General features: G+C 41.0%; 2 protein-coding genes across 7 annotated transcripts in view; one reads left to right on the top strand and one right to left on the bottom strand.

The window, feature by feature from the left end:
- Positions 1-1,617: 1,617 nt before the first annotated feature.
- LOC125895871 (BTB/POZ domain-containing protein KCTD1-like) overlaps positions 1,618-22,302 on the bottom strand; it is a 130,752-nt gene continuing 110,067 nt past the window's right edge. For 2 of the 5 annotated variants that reach the window (XM_049588044.1, XM_049588046.1), the window contains exon 5: positions 1,618-3,771. In XM_049588044.1, the coding sequence (XP_049444001.1) occupies positions 3,613-3,771 (159 nt within the window). In that variant the 3' untranslated portion in view covers positions 1,618-3,612. Of the gene's footprint in view, positions 3,772-10,153; positions 13,420-15,161; positions 18,426-18,921; positions 19,037-19,297; positions 19,360-22,302 lie in introns of those variants that run through there. The other 3 variants (XR_007450220.1, XR_007450219.1, XR_007450218.1) reach the window with 3 other exon arrangements.
- Positions 5,635-22,302, top strand: part of LOC125895877 (uncharacterized) — a 38,999-nt gene continuing 22,331 nt past the window's right edge. For both annotated transcript variants that reach the window (XM_049588056.1, XM_049588058.1), the window contains exons 1-2: positions 5,635-7,377; positions 10,024-10,095. Coding sequence is in view for 1 of the 2 variants with exons in the window: in XM_049588058.1 (XP_049444015.1) it covers positions 10,070-10,095 (26 nt within the window). In the remaining variant the exon portion in view is untranslated. The remainder of the gene's footprint in view (positions 7,378-10,023; positions 10,096-22,302) is intronic.

Genomic DNA, 22,302 nt, shown 5'->3' with positions numbered 1-22,302 from the left:
GTAAGCTAAGATTCCTTGCAAGGAATTTTTAGGCTAAGTTAGGAGCTCTCTGAGAGGACTCTGAGAATCTTTGTGAATACAGGCCCTGATATTTAACAGTCCGCATTTAATTCTCCTGTTTTGTCTTTCTGTCACAGAAGAGGTTTTCATTTTTATGAGGTTGTTATGGACAACTCCTCTTTGTTTCATTTTGGATTTAAATAATTTAGGTAGTCGGGGGACAGACAGCGTTTGTATAAAACTATGGCTAGGTAACTGAACTAGAAGCTCAGAGAAGCGTATAGGACTGCGACTCTGAGTCCTGATCTCAACTCTGGGTTGTCAGGGATTTGAATTACTAATAAAATTTGCCAGGTTCCTAGAAATGATAGCAGCTGCATCCAAAGTGGGATGAATGCCGTCTCTCCTAATAAGATCAGGTTTTCCCCAGAAAGTTTGCCAATGATTAACAAAACCCACATCATTTGCTGGACACCACCTGGACAGCCAGTGATTAAATGATGACATGCGGCTAAACATGTCATCACTGGTCAGATTTGGGAGGGGTCCAGAGAAAACTACGGAGTCCGACATCGTTTTTGCATATTCACACACCGAGGCAATATTAATTTTAGTGACCTCCGATTGGCGTAACCGGGTGTCATTGCTGCCGACGTAACAATCTTACTGAATCTACGTTTAGCTTTAGCCAGCGGTTTTAAATTTGATTCAGTGTCGCCCGCTCTGGGCGACACTGAATCAACTCTCTTGACTATGGCCGCTGGTGTTGCTAACTTCACGTTCCTCAGAATAGAGCTGCCAACAACCAGAGTTTTATCCTCAGCGGGTGTGTCGCTGAGTGGGGAAAAGCGGTTGGAAATGTGAACAGGCTGGTGGTGAGCCGTGAGCTTCGGCTTGGAGCTATGCCTCTGGCGAACGGTTACCCAACTTCCCGGCTGGGTGTTCCCGGAGGACCACTAGCGGAGGCTATGCTATGTGGCTCCGTACCGGCTACAGGGGCTGGCTAACGATCGCAGCTACTGAATGGTTTTCCATGGTGCGGAGCCGCGCTTCTAATTCACTAAGCCTCGCCTCCAACGCAGCAAATAAGCTACACTTGTTACAATTACCACTGTCACTAAAGGAGGCAGAGGCATAGCTAAACATTTGGCACACCGAGCAAGAAAGAGCAGAGGGAGAAGCCATCGCTAACTGTAAAGCTAATGTAGCTACCAAGGCTAGTAAGAGATTATCAGGGAAGTCGTAAAAAGGAGGAGAGCTATAAGTGCTTAAACAGAACTAGTGTGGGTTAAGACTTGAAGTAGATGTTAAAGCAACTGAAGTGAGAAAGCAGAAAGCAGGCTAGTGGAATTCATTAGAGCAGTACAGAGACGCTGTCACAGAAACATTGGAAATGACACAACTCGCTTACCGCAATACCTCAGCACGTCAGCTTAATGATGGCTCAGTTCCATTAAGTGTCCAAATAAGCTTTTCCAGTAAGCATGAACAATACCATGGCCACCCCTGAGTGGAATGCAGTCATCATTAAGACACCTGTGCCTTTACTACTGTCACATGTCAAAATATGTGCCATGAACAAGGTCTATGAAGATAGAAACTGTTAAATAACAACCACACAAATATAATGAAGACTGGAATAAGTGTTATTTTTTTCACAGGAACTCTGTGCTCAACATGTACATTTGACTAAATGCAGACATGTCAGATTTGCTCCAGGTTAAAGAAACTGATGGTCTGTGCAAATATTACACAACAATGCAACAGTACATGCAAAAAAAGCTCATGGCTCATGATTGCAATGCAAGTTGTAAACAGCTGCATTGAACATACACAGTATATATACACAAAATACAGTACATAACAACCAGCAACCTTGGTTTGAAAAAGATTACTTTCAATCGGTATTTGTAGCCCTCTGATTCAAGTCTAGACAGCAAATAGAAGTTTATGCTGCTGATGTGCTGCCTGCATGTTAAAGGAGATGCTGAGCAGTCTGAGCAAAGGCAGTAAAAGTGTCCTGTCAGCAGCACGTTACTCCCTTCTTAGCTCCTGACAGATGAGTCTTAATTCACATGGCCACTGGTGCTCTTTGTCCAGTAAATGTAGACACATATTTATTGGTATTAAAATGAATTACTGATTTAATCTTTTTCCATGGGTGGACAGATTTAGAAGAATCCAATATCATTTTTAATTTACCTAATACAAAATGGCATCTAAAGAGGATATTCTTATACATACATATCAAAATGTATGAGTATCCAGCCATCATTTTTAAATATCCTACCTCTAAATATAGAAACCCTTGTGAAAGCCATGCAGTCAAATTGTGAGCTGTAGCCACCAGCCATTTCCCAAGAAGAGCTTCAGGTGTCCATGTTTGTGTTTTTGTACCATTCAGTAAATATCAGCATGATGAGAAAGTTCATCTATTTTATGTGTGGACACAGCGCATTTTCTAGCCTCAGTATGTGGTCTGAGACCACAGTGGAGATAAATATCAATAAGGTTGAACTATACTAAACAAACATGTATAAGCAACACTTTCAAAAATGTATATGCAACACTTTTCGGTGTAAGCAAGCACTTCTCTTTTCCAAAATAATCAATCCACCTGACAGGTGTGGCATACCAAGATGAACAACTCTGGTGGACATTTCTGCAGTCAGCATCACAATGGCACACTCCCTAAAACTTTTGGCCTCTCTCTTATTGTGTTGCATGATCAAACTGCACATTTTAGTGTGACCTTTTACCATCCCAAGGCACACCTGTGTTGTAATGATAATGTTAAATCAGCATCTTGATATGCAACGGGATGGATTATCATGGAAAAGAAGAAGTGCTCACTAACACAAATGTTGACTAATAAAAAAATTGGAGGGAAACATATCTATTAAAGGCATAAAGAAAGAAAGATCTTTAACTTAACCCTGTAAAAATGGGAGCCAAAACAAAAGGGTTGTGTTTAAAAAACAGCAGAAATGTCAGAACAGTTAAATATTTTGCCATCCAGTAGCTCTCCCTTTAATATCTCTGGGGATATTAGGGACAATGTGGGCAATGTTGAAAATCATTCAGCAGGACTGGGCATTGGCACGGTTGAATTTTTTGCATCAATGTGATGCAGTACCTTGACTTTTCAGGTATTATTTCAATGGAGTAGCCAAAGTCTGACATAAGCATCTGGTTATGTTATCCATCAATAATTTCTTAATTGAATTTCCCAGGTATACACTATATCACAATTTCAAATGACTCTTCTGTGATAAAAGATTGGATCTATACTGCACATCCCTAATTACCAGCCTTTATTTTATGTCAACAGAAGTGCTAATGCTAGTGAACTTCAAATTAAGGACCACATTTCCCATGATCCTCTGCCAGTCCCTGCACTGATGGACTTGTACTGTAATGATACCACTATCTGACATGTATGTAGTAAGTGTCAGTAAAGTATCAAAGAAGACTAACATCTCAGATACATACTATGTAGCTTATTTTTATACTGCAGCATGAGAAATTCTGAGTGTTCATTTCTGCTTAGTTTGTTGACTTGTTTCGTTGTTTTTGAAGTGAATCTCTTCTGGGTTTGACAAACAGTTGAGTTCAGTCCACGAGTTCCTGTTTTATTTGGATGAGGGTTGGGGGATGTTGGCTGCCTCGGCCTTCCCTCCGTAGAATGTATTCACTAAATTGCGAAGAGTCCACTCCACCGCCACATGAACCTGTGATCCAGAATCCTCTCTGCTGTAACCGCTCCAACACCTGCAGTCACACACAAACCAAACAACAGCAATACAAGATTGAGGTTTGACACGGAAACATTTTCTCCTGTGGAGTGCTGAAGTTGAAAGCACTGCTGGGAAAAATAGCTTGAGCTCGTTCAACATTTTATGGATCAATTTGAAGTCACTATTACCCCTTTTTCCACCAAATTAGCTCTGGTTCTTGAACTAATTCCATTCTGGATTCCTGGAACCCTGATTCTACAGTGCCCTCCAAAAGTATTGGAACAGTGAGTCCAATTCGTTTACTTTTGTTGTAGACTGAAAACATTTGGGTTTGACATCAAAAGATGAATATGAGACAGGAGATCAACATTTCAGCTTTTATTTCCAGGTATTTACATCTGGATCTGATACACAACTTAGAAGATAGCATTATTTGTAATGGAACACAAACTTTTTAGGTGAGCAAAAGTATTGGAACATATAAACTTAAAATAGATTAAAGTGAATGAGACTTTGCTTTCAATAACTGCATCAAGTCTGTGACCCACTGACTTCACCAAACTTTTGCATTCTTCTTTTGTGATGCTTTTCCAGGCTTTCACTGCAGCCTCTTTCAGTTGTTGTTTGTTTTGGGGGGTTACTCCCTTCAGTCTCCTCTTCAGCAGGTAAAATGCATGCTCTATTGGGTTTAAGTCTGGAGACTGACTTGGCCAGTCTAAAACCTTTCACTTCTTGCCCCTGATGAACTCCTTTGTTGTTTTGGCAGTGTGTTTTGGGTCGTTATCTTGCTGCATGATGAAGGATCTCCCAATCAATTTGGTTGCATCTTTCTTTAAATTAGCAGACAAAATGTTTCTGTAGACTTCTGAGTTCATTTTGCTGCTGCCATCATGTGTCACATCATCAATGAAGATGAAAGAGCCCATCCCAGAAAAAGCCATGCAAGCCCAAGCCATGACATTACCTCCACCGTGTTTCACAGATGAGCTTGTATGTTTGAGATCATGAGCAGATCCTTTCTTTCTCCAAACTTTCGCCTTTCTGTCACTTTGGAAAAAGTTAATCTTTGTCTCATCAGTCCATAAAACTTTTTCCCAGAATTTTTGAGTCTCATCTCTGTACCTTTTGGCAAATTCCAGCCTGGCCTTCCTATTCTTCTTGCTAATGAGTGGTTTGCATCTTCTGGTGTAGCCTCTGTACTTTTGTTCATGAAGTCTTCTGCGAACAGTAGATTGTGATACCTTCACTCCTGCCCTCTGGAGGTTGTTTTAGGGTCTTTCTTTACACCTCACAATGTTTCTGTCATCAACTGCTGATGTTTTCCTTGGTCTACCTGTTCGACATCTGTTGCTTAGTACACCAGTGGTTTCTTTCTTTTTCAGGACATTCCAAATGGTTGTACTGGCTATGGCCAATGTTTGTGCAATGGCTCTGATTGATTGTCCATCTTCTCTCAGATTCACAATTGCTTCTTTTTCACCCATAGACAGCTCTCTGGTTTTCATCTTGGTTCCACCTCTAAATGCAGTCTGCACAGGCAAAATCTATTGTACCCAATCTGAAACTGAGCTCAGACATTAAGTGCTATTTATTGTTTGAATAATCAATGTAATTGGGAGACACCTGGGCAACAAAACACACCTGTCAGTGACATGTTCCAATACTTTTGCTCTCATGAAAAATGGGTGGGTTCAAACAAAAGGTGCTATCTTCTAAGTTGTGTATCAGACCCAGATGTAAATACCTGGAAATAAAAGCTGAAATGTTGATCTCTTGTCCCATATTCATCTTTTGATGTCAAACCCAAATATTTTCAGTCTACAACAAAAATAAAGGAATTGGCCTCACTATTCCAATAGTTTTGGAGGGCACTGTATGTAGGGAACCAGCCTGCTTTTCCACCAGCTTTGAGCAGAACCATTGTAATTAAGAATGTGTCCTCAACTAAGGGTGTTGCACAATGCACAAAGGAAATACTAATTATAATAGATAATTACTGCCTTATTATTGTTGAAAAATGACTCAAACAGCAACCCTCTTTAAGGTTGGTGAGCCTTCAAACCTCAATAACTACAGGCCAATTTCAAACCTGTCACCCCTCGCCTGGTTATTGATCAATTGAAGGACTTACATAGTAATTTTATTTTATCATGTTATCAATCTGGTTTTAGAAAATCCCACAGTACAGTCACAGCAGCTACAAAAGTTGTAAATGATATTATTATGGCCCTAGATAAAAAACAATACTGTGCTTCTCTTTTTATTGATTTTTCTAAGGCCTTCGATACTGTGGACCATGATGTTATGAGGCATAGGTTGTTTAGTATAGGGTTGTCGGATTCAGCTGTGGCCTGGTTCTCTAATTGCCTTTCAGACAGGTCTCAATGTGTTAAAGTTGATGGTTGTTCCGCTGATATCTCGGCTGTCCAGAAGGGGGTGCCACAAGGCTCCATCTTAGGTCCACTGTTATTTACTATCCAAATAAATGATTTGGGTTAAAGTGTTCAAAATGCAAATTTCCATTTTTATGCCAATGACACTGTTATCTATTGTTGTGCAGAGACCTTACAAAAGGCCGTGGAGTACTTGAAAGCTGCTTTTAAGGAAACTGAAGCAGCTCCTGCAATTAAGACTTGTGCTTAATGCAGATAAAATAAAAATGATGATCTTTACTAAATCAAAAGAAAAAGCCAGCTGTCTTACTGCTGTGCACACATACCAAGGCGTTCCTATTGAGATTGTTACTAATTTTAAATACCTGGGCTTCATTTTAGATGATAACTTGTCTTTTAAACCACACATTGAAAATTTGGTCAAGAAACTAAAGGTAAGGCTGGGCTTCTATTTTCAAAATAAATCGTGTTTTTCTTTTATCTCCAAAAAGAAGCTTGTTGCTGCAACGCTTCTGCCGTTGCTAGACTATGGTGATGTATTGTATATGCCTGTTCCACTTCACTGCTCATGATGGACGCTACTTATCACGGTGCATTGAGATTTATTACTTGCTGTAAATCACACACCCATCACTGTACTCTGTATGCTAAGTTAGGTTGGGTGTCCTTGTCTGCTCGTAGGCTTCTCCACTGGTACATCTTTATCTTTAAAGCAATCATTGGACTACTACCTTTACACACAATCCATCTTACAGCTTACGACTGTCTATCTGCCTCAGTTCCCAGAGCTCGCACTGAGTTTGGGAAGAGGGCATTCATGTACTCTGCTCCCTCAGCCTGGAACGGACTTCAAAAAACTCTGAAGCTTCAGAGCTTCATTTCAATTCATGATTTTAAAAACTTGAGTCACAGACTTTTTAATGGCTGAGATGGGAGTATGCAAATGCTTTGGTGCATAATGGAGATTTATTATTGCATTGATTGTGTATATTGATCATTGTATATTGTTTTATGGTGTGTATTGTGCTGTACACTAATCTGACCTTCCTTCCTCAGCGTCCCTATAACCCCAATCCAAAGTAAACATATTTTGCCTCTAACCTGACCTTAACTGTCTCACATTCCCAGGGGTTAATGCAAGAAAAAATTTTGTGCCTGAAATGTGGAGCACGGAAGATTTGTGTGCCTGAAATCTTTTCCGGAGCAGGGGGCTTGGTGTTGCGGTCACAAAATGAAGAAATAGAAACGTATGTGTTGCAAAGGAACGTGTTTATTATCAAAAAGAACAAAAAGATTATAGCTTTAGTACTTTTCAGATTAAACTTTTATAGCATAATGAGTTTATAAATAAAGATTAAACTTTCAGTGGTCACCAGACTTTTTGACTTATAGCTCCTACATCTCTTTTTTGTCTTGGTGCTATTTATTTTTAGAAGCTAAATCATAGGCTGTTTGCAAAATTGTATCGCACTTGATGTGAATTAAACAGGCAGTTACGTTGAAATTTTGCCTCTGGGCAAGCATGTCATCATTGAAATGGATCATATAATGTTGTGGTGCTGACTTTAAAACTTCAGCATAGAGGATTTTTATTGCAACTTTCATTCTGTCTGGTTTCTGTTACCTTACCTTCAAAATTATCGCTGGCTTACCGGAGCCTCTCCCGCTCCGTCAGTGCTCTGTGTCTCAGGGCGTATTCACACCTGTCTGTTTGTTCCGGAACAGGGAGCGTTTCCTCAAAAGATCGGTTTGTTTGGACATATGTGAACGCAGCAATCGCACTCGGTAGCGGAACAAAACAAGCGGTCCGAGATCGCCTAGAAGAGGTGGTCTCGGACCGCTTCCATTCGACACCTGTAGCGGTTCGTTTGCAGTGAGAACACAACCGACACAGCAACCGACACAACTGACTCATAACTGCGGTTCATCCTCCAACAGAGGGGCGCAGTGACGCACCCGGCTGCCAACCGTCAACCAAAACAAACAGAAGAAGAAGAAGAAGAAGCACAGTTTACTAATTAGATAACAATTATCTAATGAAGCTTACCTGATGCACCGTCTGTAGTGTCGTGTGAGTATGTGATGTGCAGACAGTGCACCCATCAGAGCCCATCAGAGCCGGCGATTCCTTGATGCGGCACGTCTTCTTCTTAGTAGATGGAGTAAAACATTATTTTCCATGCGCAGTCTGGATTCCCGGTAGTATTGGATATTTTCTTCATGCAGATAACACTGGTATATTACCCACAGAAACGCGCAAAAACAAACTAGCCACACACGCTGTTTGTGCTCCATTGTTGCTGTTTTTCCCCGGCGTTTTCCTTCCGGGATTTCTGACCAATGAGAGAACAGCTGCTCCGCACATGGCGTTTGTTTACAACTTTGTTCCGCTACAGACTTTTGCCTTGTGAACACAAACGACCCAAATTAAATATGCAAACATTGTATCGATTCAGCCTCTGAATCGGAACAAAGCAAACGAGCCACAGGTGTGAATACAGCCTCAATGTGACATGATGTGAAAGCATGCACAGGCGTCAGTGTTGATTGGCTATCACTTGTGCCGTGTAAACAATCAGAGGAGGATGTAGGCGGGACATTGTTACAAAGCCCAGTGCAGTGGGGACTGCAGGCAGAGAGGGTGATGATTGTATTAGAGCCAAAGGAGGGAGGTTTAAAATACATTTATTTGATCGTTTATTGATAAAAAAACGTCCGATGTCGATTATGTTAAACAGTAGGTTGTGTTAACTCGCACACTGTGCGCCTAAATCATTTTCCCGGCTCGCACATATATATATGTTTTTAGGAGCAAATGCGAGTGAAATGCTCGCACTGCAGAGCACTTCTGCCCATTCCGGACAGAAACATCACCACGCTGGAAATCTGGCGCTGTGCCGGAGAACTTTAACCCCTGCATTCCTATGCACCCATTGTCCCCCTGCCAGCACAGAAGAGCTATTGAATCAGCACAGTTTAACTGTGTCACAGTAAAGTGACCTTTTGGATATAAAATGCCATCACTTCATTATTTTATCCTATCAGACATTGTGTCAAGTTTAGTCATAATTAGGAAATGAATTCTTGAGTTATCTTTTGTGAGGTCACACTGACCTTGACCTTTGACCTTCGACCACAAAATTCTAATCAGTTTATTCTTCAGCCCAAGTGGATCCTTATGTCAAATTTAAAGAAATTCCTAAACTCAAAATCCAATGAGCATGTTTAAAAAAAAATGTGAAAAGGCAACTCATCCCAAATTATTACATTTCCAATTCAGGAAGGACAAAATGCTAACAATTCACTGATTTATTTGCCTTACATCACCATAGAAAACACTTCAAAACCTTCCTCAGAGCATTTAAAGCACACAGGCTCAACTCGGTAACCCACAGTGCTGGAGTAAACACAATGCTGGGAATAATGTGAGCCACATACATGAGTGAAATGTCAGTATTTTGTCTTGCCAGACCTGGAAATTTGGGATATGCTTCCTTTTCACATTTTTATGCCTTCGCGCCAACGATAGCCATGGCTGGAGGCATTATGTTTTTGGGTTTTCTGTCTGTGTGTCTGTCTGTCCATCCGTCCGTCCCTTTATCATGAATGCAGTATGTCAAGAACACCTTGAGGGGATTACTTTTGGCTCTAACATCTACTTGAACTCTGCAATGAACTGATTAGATAGGCCTATTTCACAAAAAGTTCCTGTCACTACTTTTCTGAGGTTTTACTGTTTGAACTGCTACTATGAGAAAATGTGTCTGGACAGCGCATTTTCTCCCAGTCATTATAGTCATATCTTTGCCCAAAGTTGCAAGTGCAGATGTTGTTTGTCTTGTTGAAAAATTTCAGGGAGATGTGAAAACCTATGTGTTCGTGTGTTTGTACAGGTCAAGTCTCAAATATAACTGCAGGGAAAGTGATGATTAGGGCCAGATGCGGAGGAGCCACATCAGCTTGAGGTAAATACATGTAATATTACATAGCTAAGATTAAATTGCTTTCCTGCTAGTTGTCTGTGTCCATACCAACAGCATGTATAGTTTTATAATACCAACAGCACATGCTGGCATTATGTAGAATGATGTATGTGATATAGGTTACAATATAACAGCAATTAAACGCCAAATCCCCTTTGCTAGCCGGGTGTGGATAAATACGTATGTCTTAATTAGTCATGGTTCTGGTGCGAAGCACAGAAATTAGCAGCATAGAATTAGCAGCATAGAAATTATTTGGACAAAAAACCACGGGGAACAAAGTATAATTCATTCAGGTTTACCGGCACGATAGTGCTTAACAAGAGAGGGGAAGAAAAAGTGGCAGCCCCATACCTTTTTCATAAAGTCTAAGTACGTGTTAAGTCCGCAAGGATCCGCTGTTAAAAAGAAATTAATCCAAGTTGTGTTGCCTGTTTTAAGAGGATAAAGAAAAGTGTTGTGTCCACAAATGGTAAATGGACCTGCATTTGTATAGTGCTTTTTTAGTCATCCAACCACTCAAAGCGCTTTTTACACTACGAGTCACATTCACTCAGTCACACACACACATTCGTACACTGGTGGCCGAGACTACCATACAAGGTGCCACACATGCTACTCAGGTTTTTTTTTGAAGTCACTCACACACTGATAGAACAGCCATTGGGAGCAATTTGGGGTTCAGTATCTTGCTCAAAGTTACTTTGGCATGCAGACAGAAGGAGCCGGGGATCGAACTGCTGATCTTCTGATTGGTGGACAACCCGTTCTACCTCTGAGCCATGGCCACCCCATGGATACTTTAGTCCTTAAAACTACCGTCAACTCTTTTTTTCTCCATCTCTCTCTCTTCATGCGCAGTCTGTTAATTAAATAATTGATTCATGATTCATGTTTTTAAAACATCTACGTTTTATACAAGTAATATTCATTCTGGTTAAAATATACAATTTAATAGTATTTCATCTTTGCTTAGCAAGAGTTTTGTGTAAAAGCAATTAAAAGCCCATCCCATACAAATACCTGTCCACAAATATACACAAGTGGTTCAATGACTGAAGCAAATAAAAGCCCTGGCTGTTAATTAATTTTACAGCACAATAAAAGGGATGCATTAGATTCATAAATCTGTTCATTAATGTGATGCTTCCACTAAACTCACCTTATCTCCCTAGGTCTTATATCTGTTCTGTTGTTATATTTGTTATTTATATTTGCATGTATAAATTTACCAGGTAAGCTACTTTTGCCGCTTCACTGGCGTAACGAATTGGCTGAGCACTGAAAGCTAACTGGCACTGGGTTAGAAATTGTCAGCAAGTATTAGGGTCTCCAGAATATTTTGCTGGTGGAGGAATGTTTGGTTCAGGGACGGAAACAGGAGGGACTGGCTGGTCAGTTGAGGCTGGCTGTGGGCTAGGAGCTTGAGGTGGGGTGGCTGGAGCTGAAGCTAAATGTTCATTGAGTGTAGCAATTGCTGAACTGACCTCCTGCAGCTGCTCTGAGAGACGCTTTAGGGTCACCTTATGGTGGCCTAAATGCTGGCCTTGCAGGGCAATAGCGTGTCTCAAAGCCTCATTCTCTGCAGAGTCCATTATTGGACAGATTGTACTGTAATGGGTTTTGAATGGTGGACTCCAAGGCAGAGAGAAGAGACGGAGCGCAGTGGAGATCCAGGTGAGGGCAGAGTGGATAGTTGGGCAGGTATGGCAGGAGTAACTGGGTTGCCGACTGGACAGAGGACTGGTGTTGGAGACTGGAGCTGGACATGAACTGAGGCAGAAGAGAGAAGTAGTTATGCCTCACAAAAACATGCAGGACAAAAATGCACAATGAAATGGCTGGAGAGAAACTTACAGCATGAACTGAGTCTACAATCTGGCGAGGTCTGGCTGTTTGAGGCAGGTTCTTATAGTGAGCAGATGATGAGTGATGAATGACAGCTGAGTAGGCTGGAGGCCCAGCTCCTGCACACGAGACACCATTCTAACTTTGTACTGCAACTGCTGCACAGCATTTCTATCTGGATTTATAAAGTTAATCTTATCTTATCATAACATGTGCATCTTTATTGTGCAATAAACAACTTTACAAACACTTGTGAAATATATGACAACTTTGACTTTCTTCAGATCACCTTTGAAACTACGAATACACCCCCTGAGATGACAGCATATACATGCTCTTGTGTTTGCTGGAAGATGTTTGTGCAACTACTTGGTTGCATTACTTTACCAGACAGCCCATTTTAGCACTCTGGGAACCAAAAATGTTCCAGCTGCTCTTGCTTGCACAAGCAAACAGCAAGCCTGTCACAGGCCCTGCACCCAGGTAAAAAGAAAAAATAACTCAGTTTTTATTCCTTTTAATTTGATAACAGTCACCAACAAAAACTAATTTAAAAGGCCATGACATTTGGAAAACAGTTAACAATCTTGTGCAAAATGTGACATATTCTGTCAGGGCATAGCTCCAGAACCAGTGGATGAGCTTGTAGTGTGAAAGCCTAAATCCTCTGGCAGGAACTGTGCAGTCTATGCTGTACAAAGCCTTATGGAGGTAATTTTAATATCCAAATACTAATAAAAATACATCTTCACATAAGGTTACAAGAAATATACAGAGACACAAAGACATGATTATGTTGTTTTAGGACCTTTGCCTGACAGTGATGTATTTGCTGGAGCAGCATCCCACATTCCTCTTCGACCACAGCAAAGATTGTTGATGGAATGTCTGCTCTCACTATGGTGGAATCAAAATTTGGAGCTGTCCCAAAGGCTTCACTCTTATCATATCAGTGTCCAGCTGTGTTGCCCAAGGATGTACTTCACCATCCAAACTTTTCTAAATTTCCCTCACTACCTTTCTCACATTACACCCTCTTCCAATACACCATTTTGTTTCTGGTTGCTGGGCTGAACAAGTGCATATGCAGAGTTTAGAGGTGTCACCTGAAATGTCAGGGATAACTGAAGAGGGAACACAGGATCGATTCAACAGCCCACTCTGGGTTAGCATGTGTCACCCTAGGCTTACTGCACGTAAGTTTTATGAGGTAGGTCATGTGAGGTCAGAGTCCAGTGCAGAAACATTCACACACAAGAATTTTTAAGGATGCCCCGCAGACCATGGCCATGTGTAGATGAGTGGAACTTGAGCAACAGGTTCTTCGGCGCTATGCAGAGACATTTTATGTTAATATTTTTCCATGTGGTCTTGTCATCCGCCCCAATGCTCCACACCTTGGCAAAGTGGTGAACCCAAGTGAGGACCCTCCCTATGGCCTAGTTGAGGTCAAGTGCCCTGATGAAGAAGACATAGGAGAGGCATCACAATTCGAGTTTGTTCAGGGTCAATTTAAACTGAAGAAAAAGCACACCTAACCACTGGCAAATCCAGGGTCAGCTCACAATCACTGGCTTAGCTTGGTGTGATCTGGTGACAGATACCAGGACTGACTTCACAGTGGAGAGGATGTGGAGAGATGATGAGCTCATGAAAGAAATCATGGCCAAGGTTGATGACTTCTACTTTGACTTACATTCATGTTTTGCTAGGGAGCAAACAGTGACAACAAAAAGTGACATACTGACAGTGGAGGAAAAAATATTAAGATTTGGTACAATTCATTTTAATTAAACTACAAATGCAAAAACTGAATACTCCACTACAAGTATAAGTCTTGAGTTCAAGATTCTACTGAGGTGAAAGTACAGAAACATTATTTGGAGATAAAAGTACCCATTCCATATAAAACTGGCAACTATGACTGGTATATTATGTTTTTACTAATTATGTTATTACTTCGTCGTTAAATTCAATACCAATACCTTCAGTAACAGAGGTTTCCCATGCCGACTTTAACCTCTCCCGAATTGATCATTTTGTTGATAGCACCGTAGGCTCGCTACGAACAACGCTCGACTCTGTAGCTCCTCTTAAAAAGAAGTTAAAAAAGCAAAGAAAGTTCACTCCTTGGTATAACTGTCAAACCCGTAAGTTAAAACAAATATCGCGAAAATTTGAAAGGAATTGGCGATTAACCAAACTGGAAGAATCTCGTTTAATCTGGACAGACAGTCTCAAAATTTGTAAGAGGGGCCTCCGCAATGCCAGAGCAAACTATTACTCAGCTCTAATAGAAGACAATAAGAACAACCCCAGGTTTCTTTTCAGCACTGTAGCCAGGCTGACTGAGAGTCAAAGCTCTATTGAGCCTTGTATTCCCTTAGCCCTTAGCAGTAATGATTTTATGAGCTTTTTTAATGACAAAATTCTAACTATTAGAGGCAAAATTCATGACCTCCTGCCCTCAGATAGTACCTATCTAACCTCAAACACAGCTGTAAAATCTAATATATATTTAGATTGCTTCTCCCCAATTTCTCTTCAAGAATTGACTGCAGTGATTTCTTCATCCAAATCATCAACGTGTCTCTTAGACCCCATCCCAACTAGGCTACTTAAGGAGGTCTTTCCTTTAGTTAACACTCATATATTAGATATGATCAATATATACTTATTAACAGGCTATGTACCACAGTCTTTTAAGATAGCTGTAATTAAACCTCTACTAAAAAAGCCCACCCTGGATCCAGAGGTGTTAACCAATTATAGACCAATATCTAATCTTCCCTTTATGTCAAAGATCCTTGAGAAAGTAGTCGCAGACCAGCTGTGTGATTTTCTCCAGGATAATAATTTATTTGAGGAATTTCAGTCAGGATTTAGAGTGCATCATAGCACTGAGACAGCTCTAGTTAAAATTACAAATGACCTTCTGATTGCTTCAGACAAAGGACTCGTCTCTGTACTTGTTTTATTAGATCTTAGTGCTGAGCTTGACACACTTGACCATCAAATTCTGATGCAGAGACTGGATCACTTAATTGTCCTAAAAGGTTCAGCACTTAGCTTGTTTAAATCTTATTTATCTGATTGTTTTCAATTTGTTGACGTTGCAATGAACCATCCTTACGTACTAAAGTTTGTTTTGGAGTTCCAAGAGTTCTGTGCTCGGACCAATCCTGTTTACTCTATATATGCTTCCTTTAGGTAACATCATTAGAAATCACTCTATAAATTTCCATTGTTATGCGGATGATACTCAGTTGTATTTATCAATGAAGCCAGAAGAAAGCAATCAATTAACTAAACTCCATAATTGCCTTAAAGACATAAAAACTTGGATGAGCACCAATTTCCTGATGTCAAATTCAGACAAAACTGAAGTTATTGTTCTTGGCCCCAAACAACTCAGAGACTCTTTATCTGATGACATAGTTTCTCTAGATGGCATTGCTCTGGCCCCTGCCACTACCGTAAGAAACCTCGGAGTAACATTTGATCAAGATTTGTCTTTTAATTCTCATTTAAAACAAACCTCACGGACTGCATTTTTTCATCTGCGTAATATTGCGAAAATTAGGCCTATCCTGACCCGAAAAGATGCAGAAAAATTGGTCCACGCTTTTGTTACCTCAAGGCTGGATTATTGTAACTCTCTGTTATCAGGTAGCTCTAGTAAGTCCTTAAAAACTCTCCAGCTAATTCAGAATGCAGCAGCACGTGTACTAACAGGAACTAAGAAACGCGATCATATCTCTCCTGTTTTAGCTTCTCTGCACTGGCTCCCTGTAAAATCAAGAATTGAATTTAAAATCCTACTGTTAACTTATAAAGCTCTAAATGGTCAAGCTCCGTCATATCTTAGAGAGCTCATAGTGCCATATTATCCCACCAGAACACTGCGCTCTGAGAACGCAGGGTTACTCGTGGTCCCTAAATTCTCCAAAAGTAGATCAGGAGCCAGAGCCTTTAGCTATCAGGCTCCTCTCCTGTGGAATCATCTTCCTGTTACGGTCCGGGAGGCAGACACCGTCTCCACATTTAAGACTAGACTTAAGACTTTCCTCTTTGATAAAGCTTATAGTTAGGGCTGGCTCAGGCTTGTCCTGTACCATCCCTTAGTTAGTCTGCCGGAGGACCCCTCTATAATACACCGGGCCCCTTCTCTCCTTCGCTCTCTCTCTCTCTCTCTCATATTCTATTACTGCATCTAGCTAACCCGGCCATTCTGGATGTCACTAACTCGGCTTCTTCTCCGGAGCCTTTGTGCTCCACTGTCTCTCAGATTAACTCATATCACAGCGGTGCCTGGACAGCGTGACGTGTGTGGTTGTGCTGCTGCCGTGTTCCCGCCAGATGCCTCCTGCTGCTGCTGCCATCATTAGTCATTAGTCATACTTCTTCTGTTATTATACACATATGATTATTGTCACACATGTATACTGCCAGGTATTAATACATACTTTCAACATATTGTACCACAGTAACCAGAACTATAACTATAATATTATTACTTTCATTAATGTTGTTGTAAGATACTGTCATTACCTGCATCTCTCTCTCTCTCTCTCTCTCTCTCTCTGTGTCATATGGATTACTGTTAATTTATCATGTTGATCTGTTCTGTACGACATCTATTGCATGTCTGTCCGTTCTGGAAGAGGGATCCCTCCTCAGTTGCTCTTCCTGAGGTTTCTACCGTGTTTTTTCCCCGTTAAAGGGTTTTTTTTGGGGACTTTTTCCTTATCCGCTGTGAGGGTCTTAAGGACAGAGGGATGTCGTATGCTGTAAAGCCCTGTGAGGCAAATTGTGATTTGTGATATTGGGCTTTATAAATAAAATTGATTGAAAATTGATTGATTTTACACAGGAAACAATGTGGCGGCCAGCTGGTAGCAAACAATCTCGTATGACTGCTACACAGTAAGTTAAAATATGTTTCTGAAAACAACTGAGGCAAGGAAATAGGCAATGCAGTGACAGAATCTTGGTTCATATTTGATCAGCACTGTGTAGTTTTACAGTTCAATCTAATTTTTTAACAGTATGGCAGCCAGCTAGTAACAATCTACAGTTAAAGAGTAACTTAAAATATGATTTTGATGATGTCTGAAAAGAGTAACAGAATTTGGTTCATATTTGACCAGCACTGCCTAGTTTTACTGATCGATCTCAGTTCTGTCTAGGTTTGAGAGAGCAAGAGAGAGAGGCTCTACCTGTATCTATACTCTTTGTATCCGTGGTGGTGGGCATATGAAAATGCGAAGGTACAATCAGTAGTTCAAGCAAAAGCCCCAGAGCCAGCAAAAATTTAGAGATAAGCAGGGAGATCTGGGTGCTGGTAAGATGGAGGGAAGTTTAGCACAGTTCATTTACACATGCTACCCAAATTGTTATGATACAGAGCTGGTTAGAAATCAGCAAAGTATCCCTTTAAATATTCTTAAAGAAAAATCTCAACATTATTTATAACTACAGCTGTTAAAATTTAAGAGTAAAAAGTACAATATTTGCCTTTGAAATGTGGTTGAGTACAAGTCTTAGGAAACATGCTGTGGAGAAACTGGATTTAAGTACAGGTACCCCCAAAACTGTACCTGAGTACAGTTTTAAAGTAAATGTATTTAATTTCCACCACTGCAAACTAATGAATGAAGATCTACTGTTTTGATCTACTGAAGTATGAAATCTATTAAATAACTATGTGTTTGTTTTTCTATATATGTAGTAGTGTAAGGGTAAATTAATTGCTGAATTTGGTTGTAAATTAAATCTATGGGGCACTGTGGTTCAATATAGGATTTTTGAAACTGTTACAGTTCTTTCTAATTATGAAGAAAAACATAATTATTTCAAATCAATGAAGACATATAGCATGGGTTAAAGGACCTCATGTGTTCAGATCCTGAGAGTGGATGTTACAAGCCATAAAGCTGATGGGTATGTTCAAGAAAACATGGTTTCATCTAGCAGTGCTTACTAAATATTAATGATATTTGTTCATGCTCTGTGATACTTATCTTGGCCCTGCTGCAGAAAGCTACCTGTGCAGCTGCCTTGTTAGCAGCTTTCCTCCTGCCAGGCTGCAAGAGAAAAGGCCTGGAGTTCATAGCTGCAAGAGAAGGTCAGCTTCCAAAGACAATGGATGGGCACCCTGGCTAATGTAATTCTCAATCTGGCCTCCAGACAGAGACCAGGTTCCTGGATAGACACAGAAAGCAGCATGCCGCCGGGAAACTTAGTCCTCTGTGTTTTTCTTAAACTGCTTTGTTAAAAGCAATATATTACTATACATGCTTTGAAATATCTGGGGGAAAATGTTTCACTACTGGTGATTTGGCAGACTAAGACGACTAAGACAAATCCCACCAACCAACATTTTGTGTGATGTAGTGGCAGCCTAGCAGGTCATGGTCTGTGTCAGGCGGGATCTCTGGCTCCACAGTAGGTAACAGGCCATTCTGGAGGAGAACATTAAAATCAATTCAAAATTAATAACCGTCTGAGATCCTGATAACACGCCTCCACTTGGCAAATCCCAACCATACCTCTTATACTGGGTACAGTGCTTCGAGAGCCTATTGAGACGTGTAGAAAAATAAGCCACAGGATGTTTGTATGCTGTGGTGGTTGTGCTCATTCTGCATTATGTTGCTAAAATGTGCAGAGAATTATAAAGATTTCTCGATAAAGAAGGCTTGTGCTTGCATGTTTTCAATTAGAATGTAAATATAATCCATTTTCACCTTGTGTCGTGGTCTCTCCACGACACAAGGTGAAAATGGATTATATTTACACACCCAGTAACGTAAAGGGGTCAACACAAGGAGCACCTGAAGAAGTGTGCATTCAACTAGGCTCAGTTGCCACTGTCCTTGATGCCGACAACAATGTCCTTATCCATGACAATTTGTGAGAACAGCTTGATGCTGTCTGATTTGTGGTAGAGTGTCTTACGTCAGAAGATGCCCCGACCCACGCAGTTGGAGACTGACGTGTCAGAGGGAAGGAGGTGGTTACTGACACAGCAATGGTTCTCCTTCTTGTCCTGCACGTTGATTTTCTGGAGACACTTCCCAATGGAAGAAATCATTTCAATTTCATACTCTGCAGTCACCTCTGATTATAGACTATAAACTAGAGACGCATTGATGCACATGGTTCACAGCTAAATAGATTGACAAAATAATCTGCTGATAGTAATGTTGTCCATATAACCCTGATTAGTAATAGGTCACTAAGAGTAGGTGAAGTGCTAAAGTACAAAAATACATTAAGATAATGCATTTTATTACAGTTGTATGAGGGTGAAATTAATAGAGGAAATATTTACCTGGCGAGAGATGTAGAGGATCCCATTTTTTTGAATGCCTGGAGCACTTTAAGTACGTGTTTCTGTTGAGGAAAATAAGAACAGTTGTTACCACTCAGTTACACAAATGGAAAGACATAATTTTAAGAGGAGCTGTGTGTTACTGACTGATGATGAGAAGAGCTGTGTGTTACTGACTGATGAGGAGGGGAGGCTTTGGATGATAAGATGACCTGTCTGTTCTGATTGATGAGGAGAGGAGACTTTTGATGATGGGAGGAGCTGCCTGTTCTGACTAATGAGAAGGGGAGCTGTCTGTTAATTGAGATGATGTGTCAGAGGACGAAACACTGGTGAAAGGAGGTTCCCACCCGATGACCCCAAAGACATGCTAGTTATCACTGCTCATTGGTTTGTATAGTTAAGCCTTGCCATATTAGCTTATCATAGGGCTTAGGTTTTTCATTGAGTGTTGATCCTTTCTCTAGAGCACAAACTTCTTGTGTTTATTTGAACTCAGAACTAGCCCAGCTAGTGACTGCTGTGAATAGGGCAGCTGACAACAAGGGAAAGACCATGTGACCGCTTGGAAAGACAGCTGACAGGAGGGAAAAGACCCCAAAGGTGCTGGCGTGGGCTAGCAACCCATGGTAGCAGTGGTGAGGCCTAGCAGCCTTACTACAACCAAAATTAGCTACAGCTAAAGAGAAATAGAGGAGCTAGTCAAGGAAAGGAGACAGTTAAGAAAGGTGTGGAGAAAGGCTACAGAAGAAGAAAGGGAGGGAATTAAGGTGTTGCAAGAGGAGTTGAGAAGCAGGCTAGCAGTTCTTAGAAGGGCAGAGCATCTCAGGAAAAGAGGAGGATGAAGGAACATGTAAGGACAGGTTTTTTCAGGGACCCTTTTAAGTTTGTTAAAGGATTGTTCAGCCAGGAAAAGGGAGGGCAGCTCAAAGCAGAAAGGCTAGAGGTTGAAGAATATTTGAGAAATACATATTCAGATTTAGAGAAGAATAGGATAGTAGGTTTCCCACCCGATATCAATCAGTCAATCATTCAATCAATTTTATTTATAAAGCCCAATATCACAAATCACAATTTGCCTCACAGGGCTTTACAGCATACGACATCCCTCTGTCCTTATGACCCTCGCAGCGGATAAGGAAAAACTCCCCCCAAAAAACCCCTTTAACGGGGGAAAAAAACCCAGTAGAAACCTCAGGAAGAGCAGCTGAGGAGGGATCCCTCTTCCAGGACAGACAGACGTGCAATAGATGTCGTACAGAACAGATCAGCATAATAAATTGACAGTAATTTGTATGACACAATGAGACAGAGAGAGAGAGAGAGAGAGAGAGAGAGAGAGAGAGAGAGATGCAGGTAATGACAGTAGCTTACAACATTATTGAAAGTAATAATATTATAGTTATAGTTCTGGCTACTGTGGTACAATATGTTGAAAGTATATATTAATATCTGGCAGTATACATGTGTGACAATAATCATATGTGTATAATAACAGTAGAAGTATGACTAATGACTAATGATGGCAGCAGCAGCAGGAGGCATCTGGCAGGACAGCCAGATGCCTCCATTACAAGGGATAGAGCATGAGATGGATGTCAGACCACTTAGGTGGAAGGAAGTTCAGGAAGTGGTCAGGCGTGCAAAGGCTTCTTCGGCCCCAGGGCCTAATGGAGTCCCCTACCGAGTTTATAAAAGTGCGCCTGATACCCTTAAATTTTTATGGAAACAGCTAAGAATAGTTTGGGAGAAGCAGCTAAGAATAGTTTGGGAGAAGCAAATTACACCAAGAGCATGGTGTAGGGCAAGGGGTGTCCTCATTCCTAAGGAGAAGGAGTCTGTGGATCTTAGCCAGTTCCGGATGATTTCTCTCTTGAATGTAGAGGGGAAGATTTTCTTTAGTGTAGTTGTGCAGAGATTAGATAGCTACTTAGAAAGGAATAGCTTAATAGATACCATGGTGCAGAAGGCAGGAATACCAGGTTTTTCAGGGTGTTTAGAGCATACTAGCATGATCTGGCACCAGATTCAGGCAGTGAAGATTAAGAAAAGGGACCTGCATGTAGTATTTTTAGATCTTGCAAATGCGTTCGGTTCAGTACCGCATAGCCTCATTTGGAGTGCGTTTGACTACTTCAGAGTGCCACAGGTAGTTGTTAACTTAGTGAAAGCATATTTTCAGGATATTAGATTGTGTCTAAGTACAGCAGGTTTCACAACAGGTTGGCAGAGGCTAGAAATAGGCATCATGGCAGGGTGTACAATTTCTCCATTAGCATTTACTATGGCAATGGAAGTAATCATCAGGGCTTCTAAGTGGGTGGTAGGTATAGAGAGATGGCAGAATGGGTTCCATTTTCCACCAGTTAGGGCTTACATGGATGACATGACACTGGTGACCACAACAATGCCATGTACAAAGAGGCTACTAGAGAAGGTAAATAAGAACCTCAAGTGGGCCGGCATGAAGATCAAGCCTAGTAAATCTAGAAGCATCTCGATACATAGAGGGAAGTTAAGTGATAGGAAGTTTGTCATAGATGATGAGGAAATCACAACAATTAGGGAAAAGTCAGTAAAGAGCTTAGGTGGGTGGTACAATGTGGAGTTGAATGATGAGGAACAGGTGGTGAAATTTAGGAAGGATGTGGCAGAAGGATTGGATAGAATAGATAAATCCGAACTTCCAGGAAAGTTGAAGTTGTGGTGTTTGCAATTTGGGCTACCTAGACCTCGCATGTACAGAGCCTGGGTTTGGTTGAAGGTGGCAGTGCTGTTTGGGCTGAGAAAGCCATGTGTAAGTAAGGTAAAGGAGGTTATTGGGTTGGTGCAGGGAGGGGAGCAGTGAGACCTGGCACTAGGGGAGTGTCTCTGGGACGCTAGACATCACTGTCTAGCGTCCTGGAGGTGTCGTGGGACCAACTAGACGAAACACTGGTGAAAAGAGGTTCCCACCCGATGACCCCAAAGACATGCTAGTTCTCACTGCTCATTTGTTTGTATAG

The sequence above is a fragment of the Epinephelus fuscoguttatus genome, linkage group LG10 (genome assembly GCF_011397635.1).
Source record: "Epinephelus fuscoguttatus linkage group LG10, E.fuscoguttatus.final_Chr_v1".
NCBI classification, from domain to species: Eukaryota; Metazoa; Chordata; class Actinopteri; order Perciformes; family Serranidae; genus Epinephelus; species Epinephelus fuscoguttatus.
Note: the sequence above shows the minus strand (reverse complement) of the source record. Positions and strands in the feature narration are given on the sequence as shown.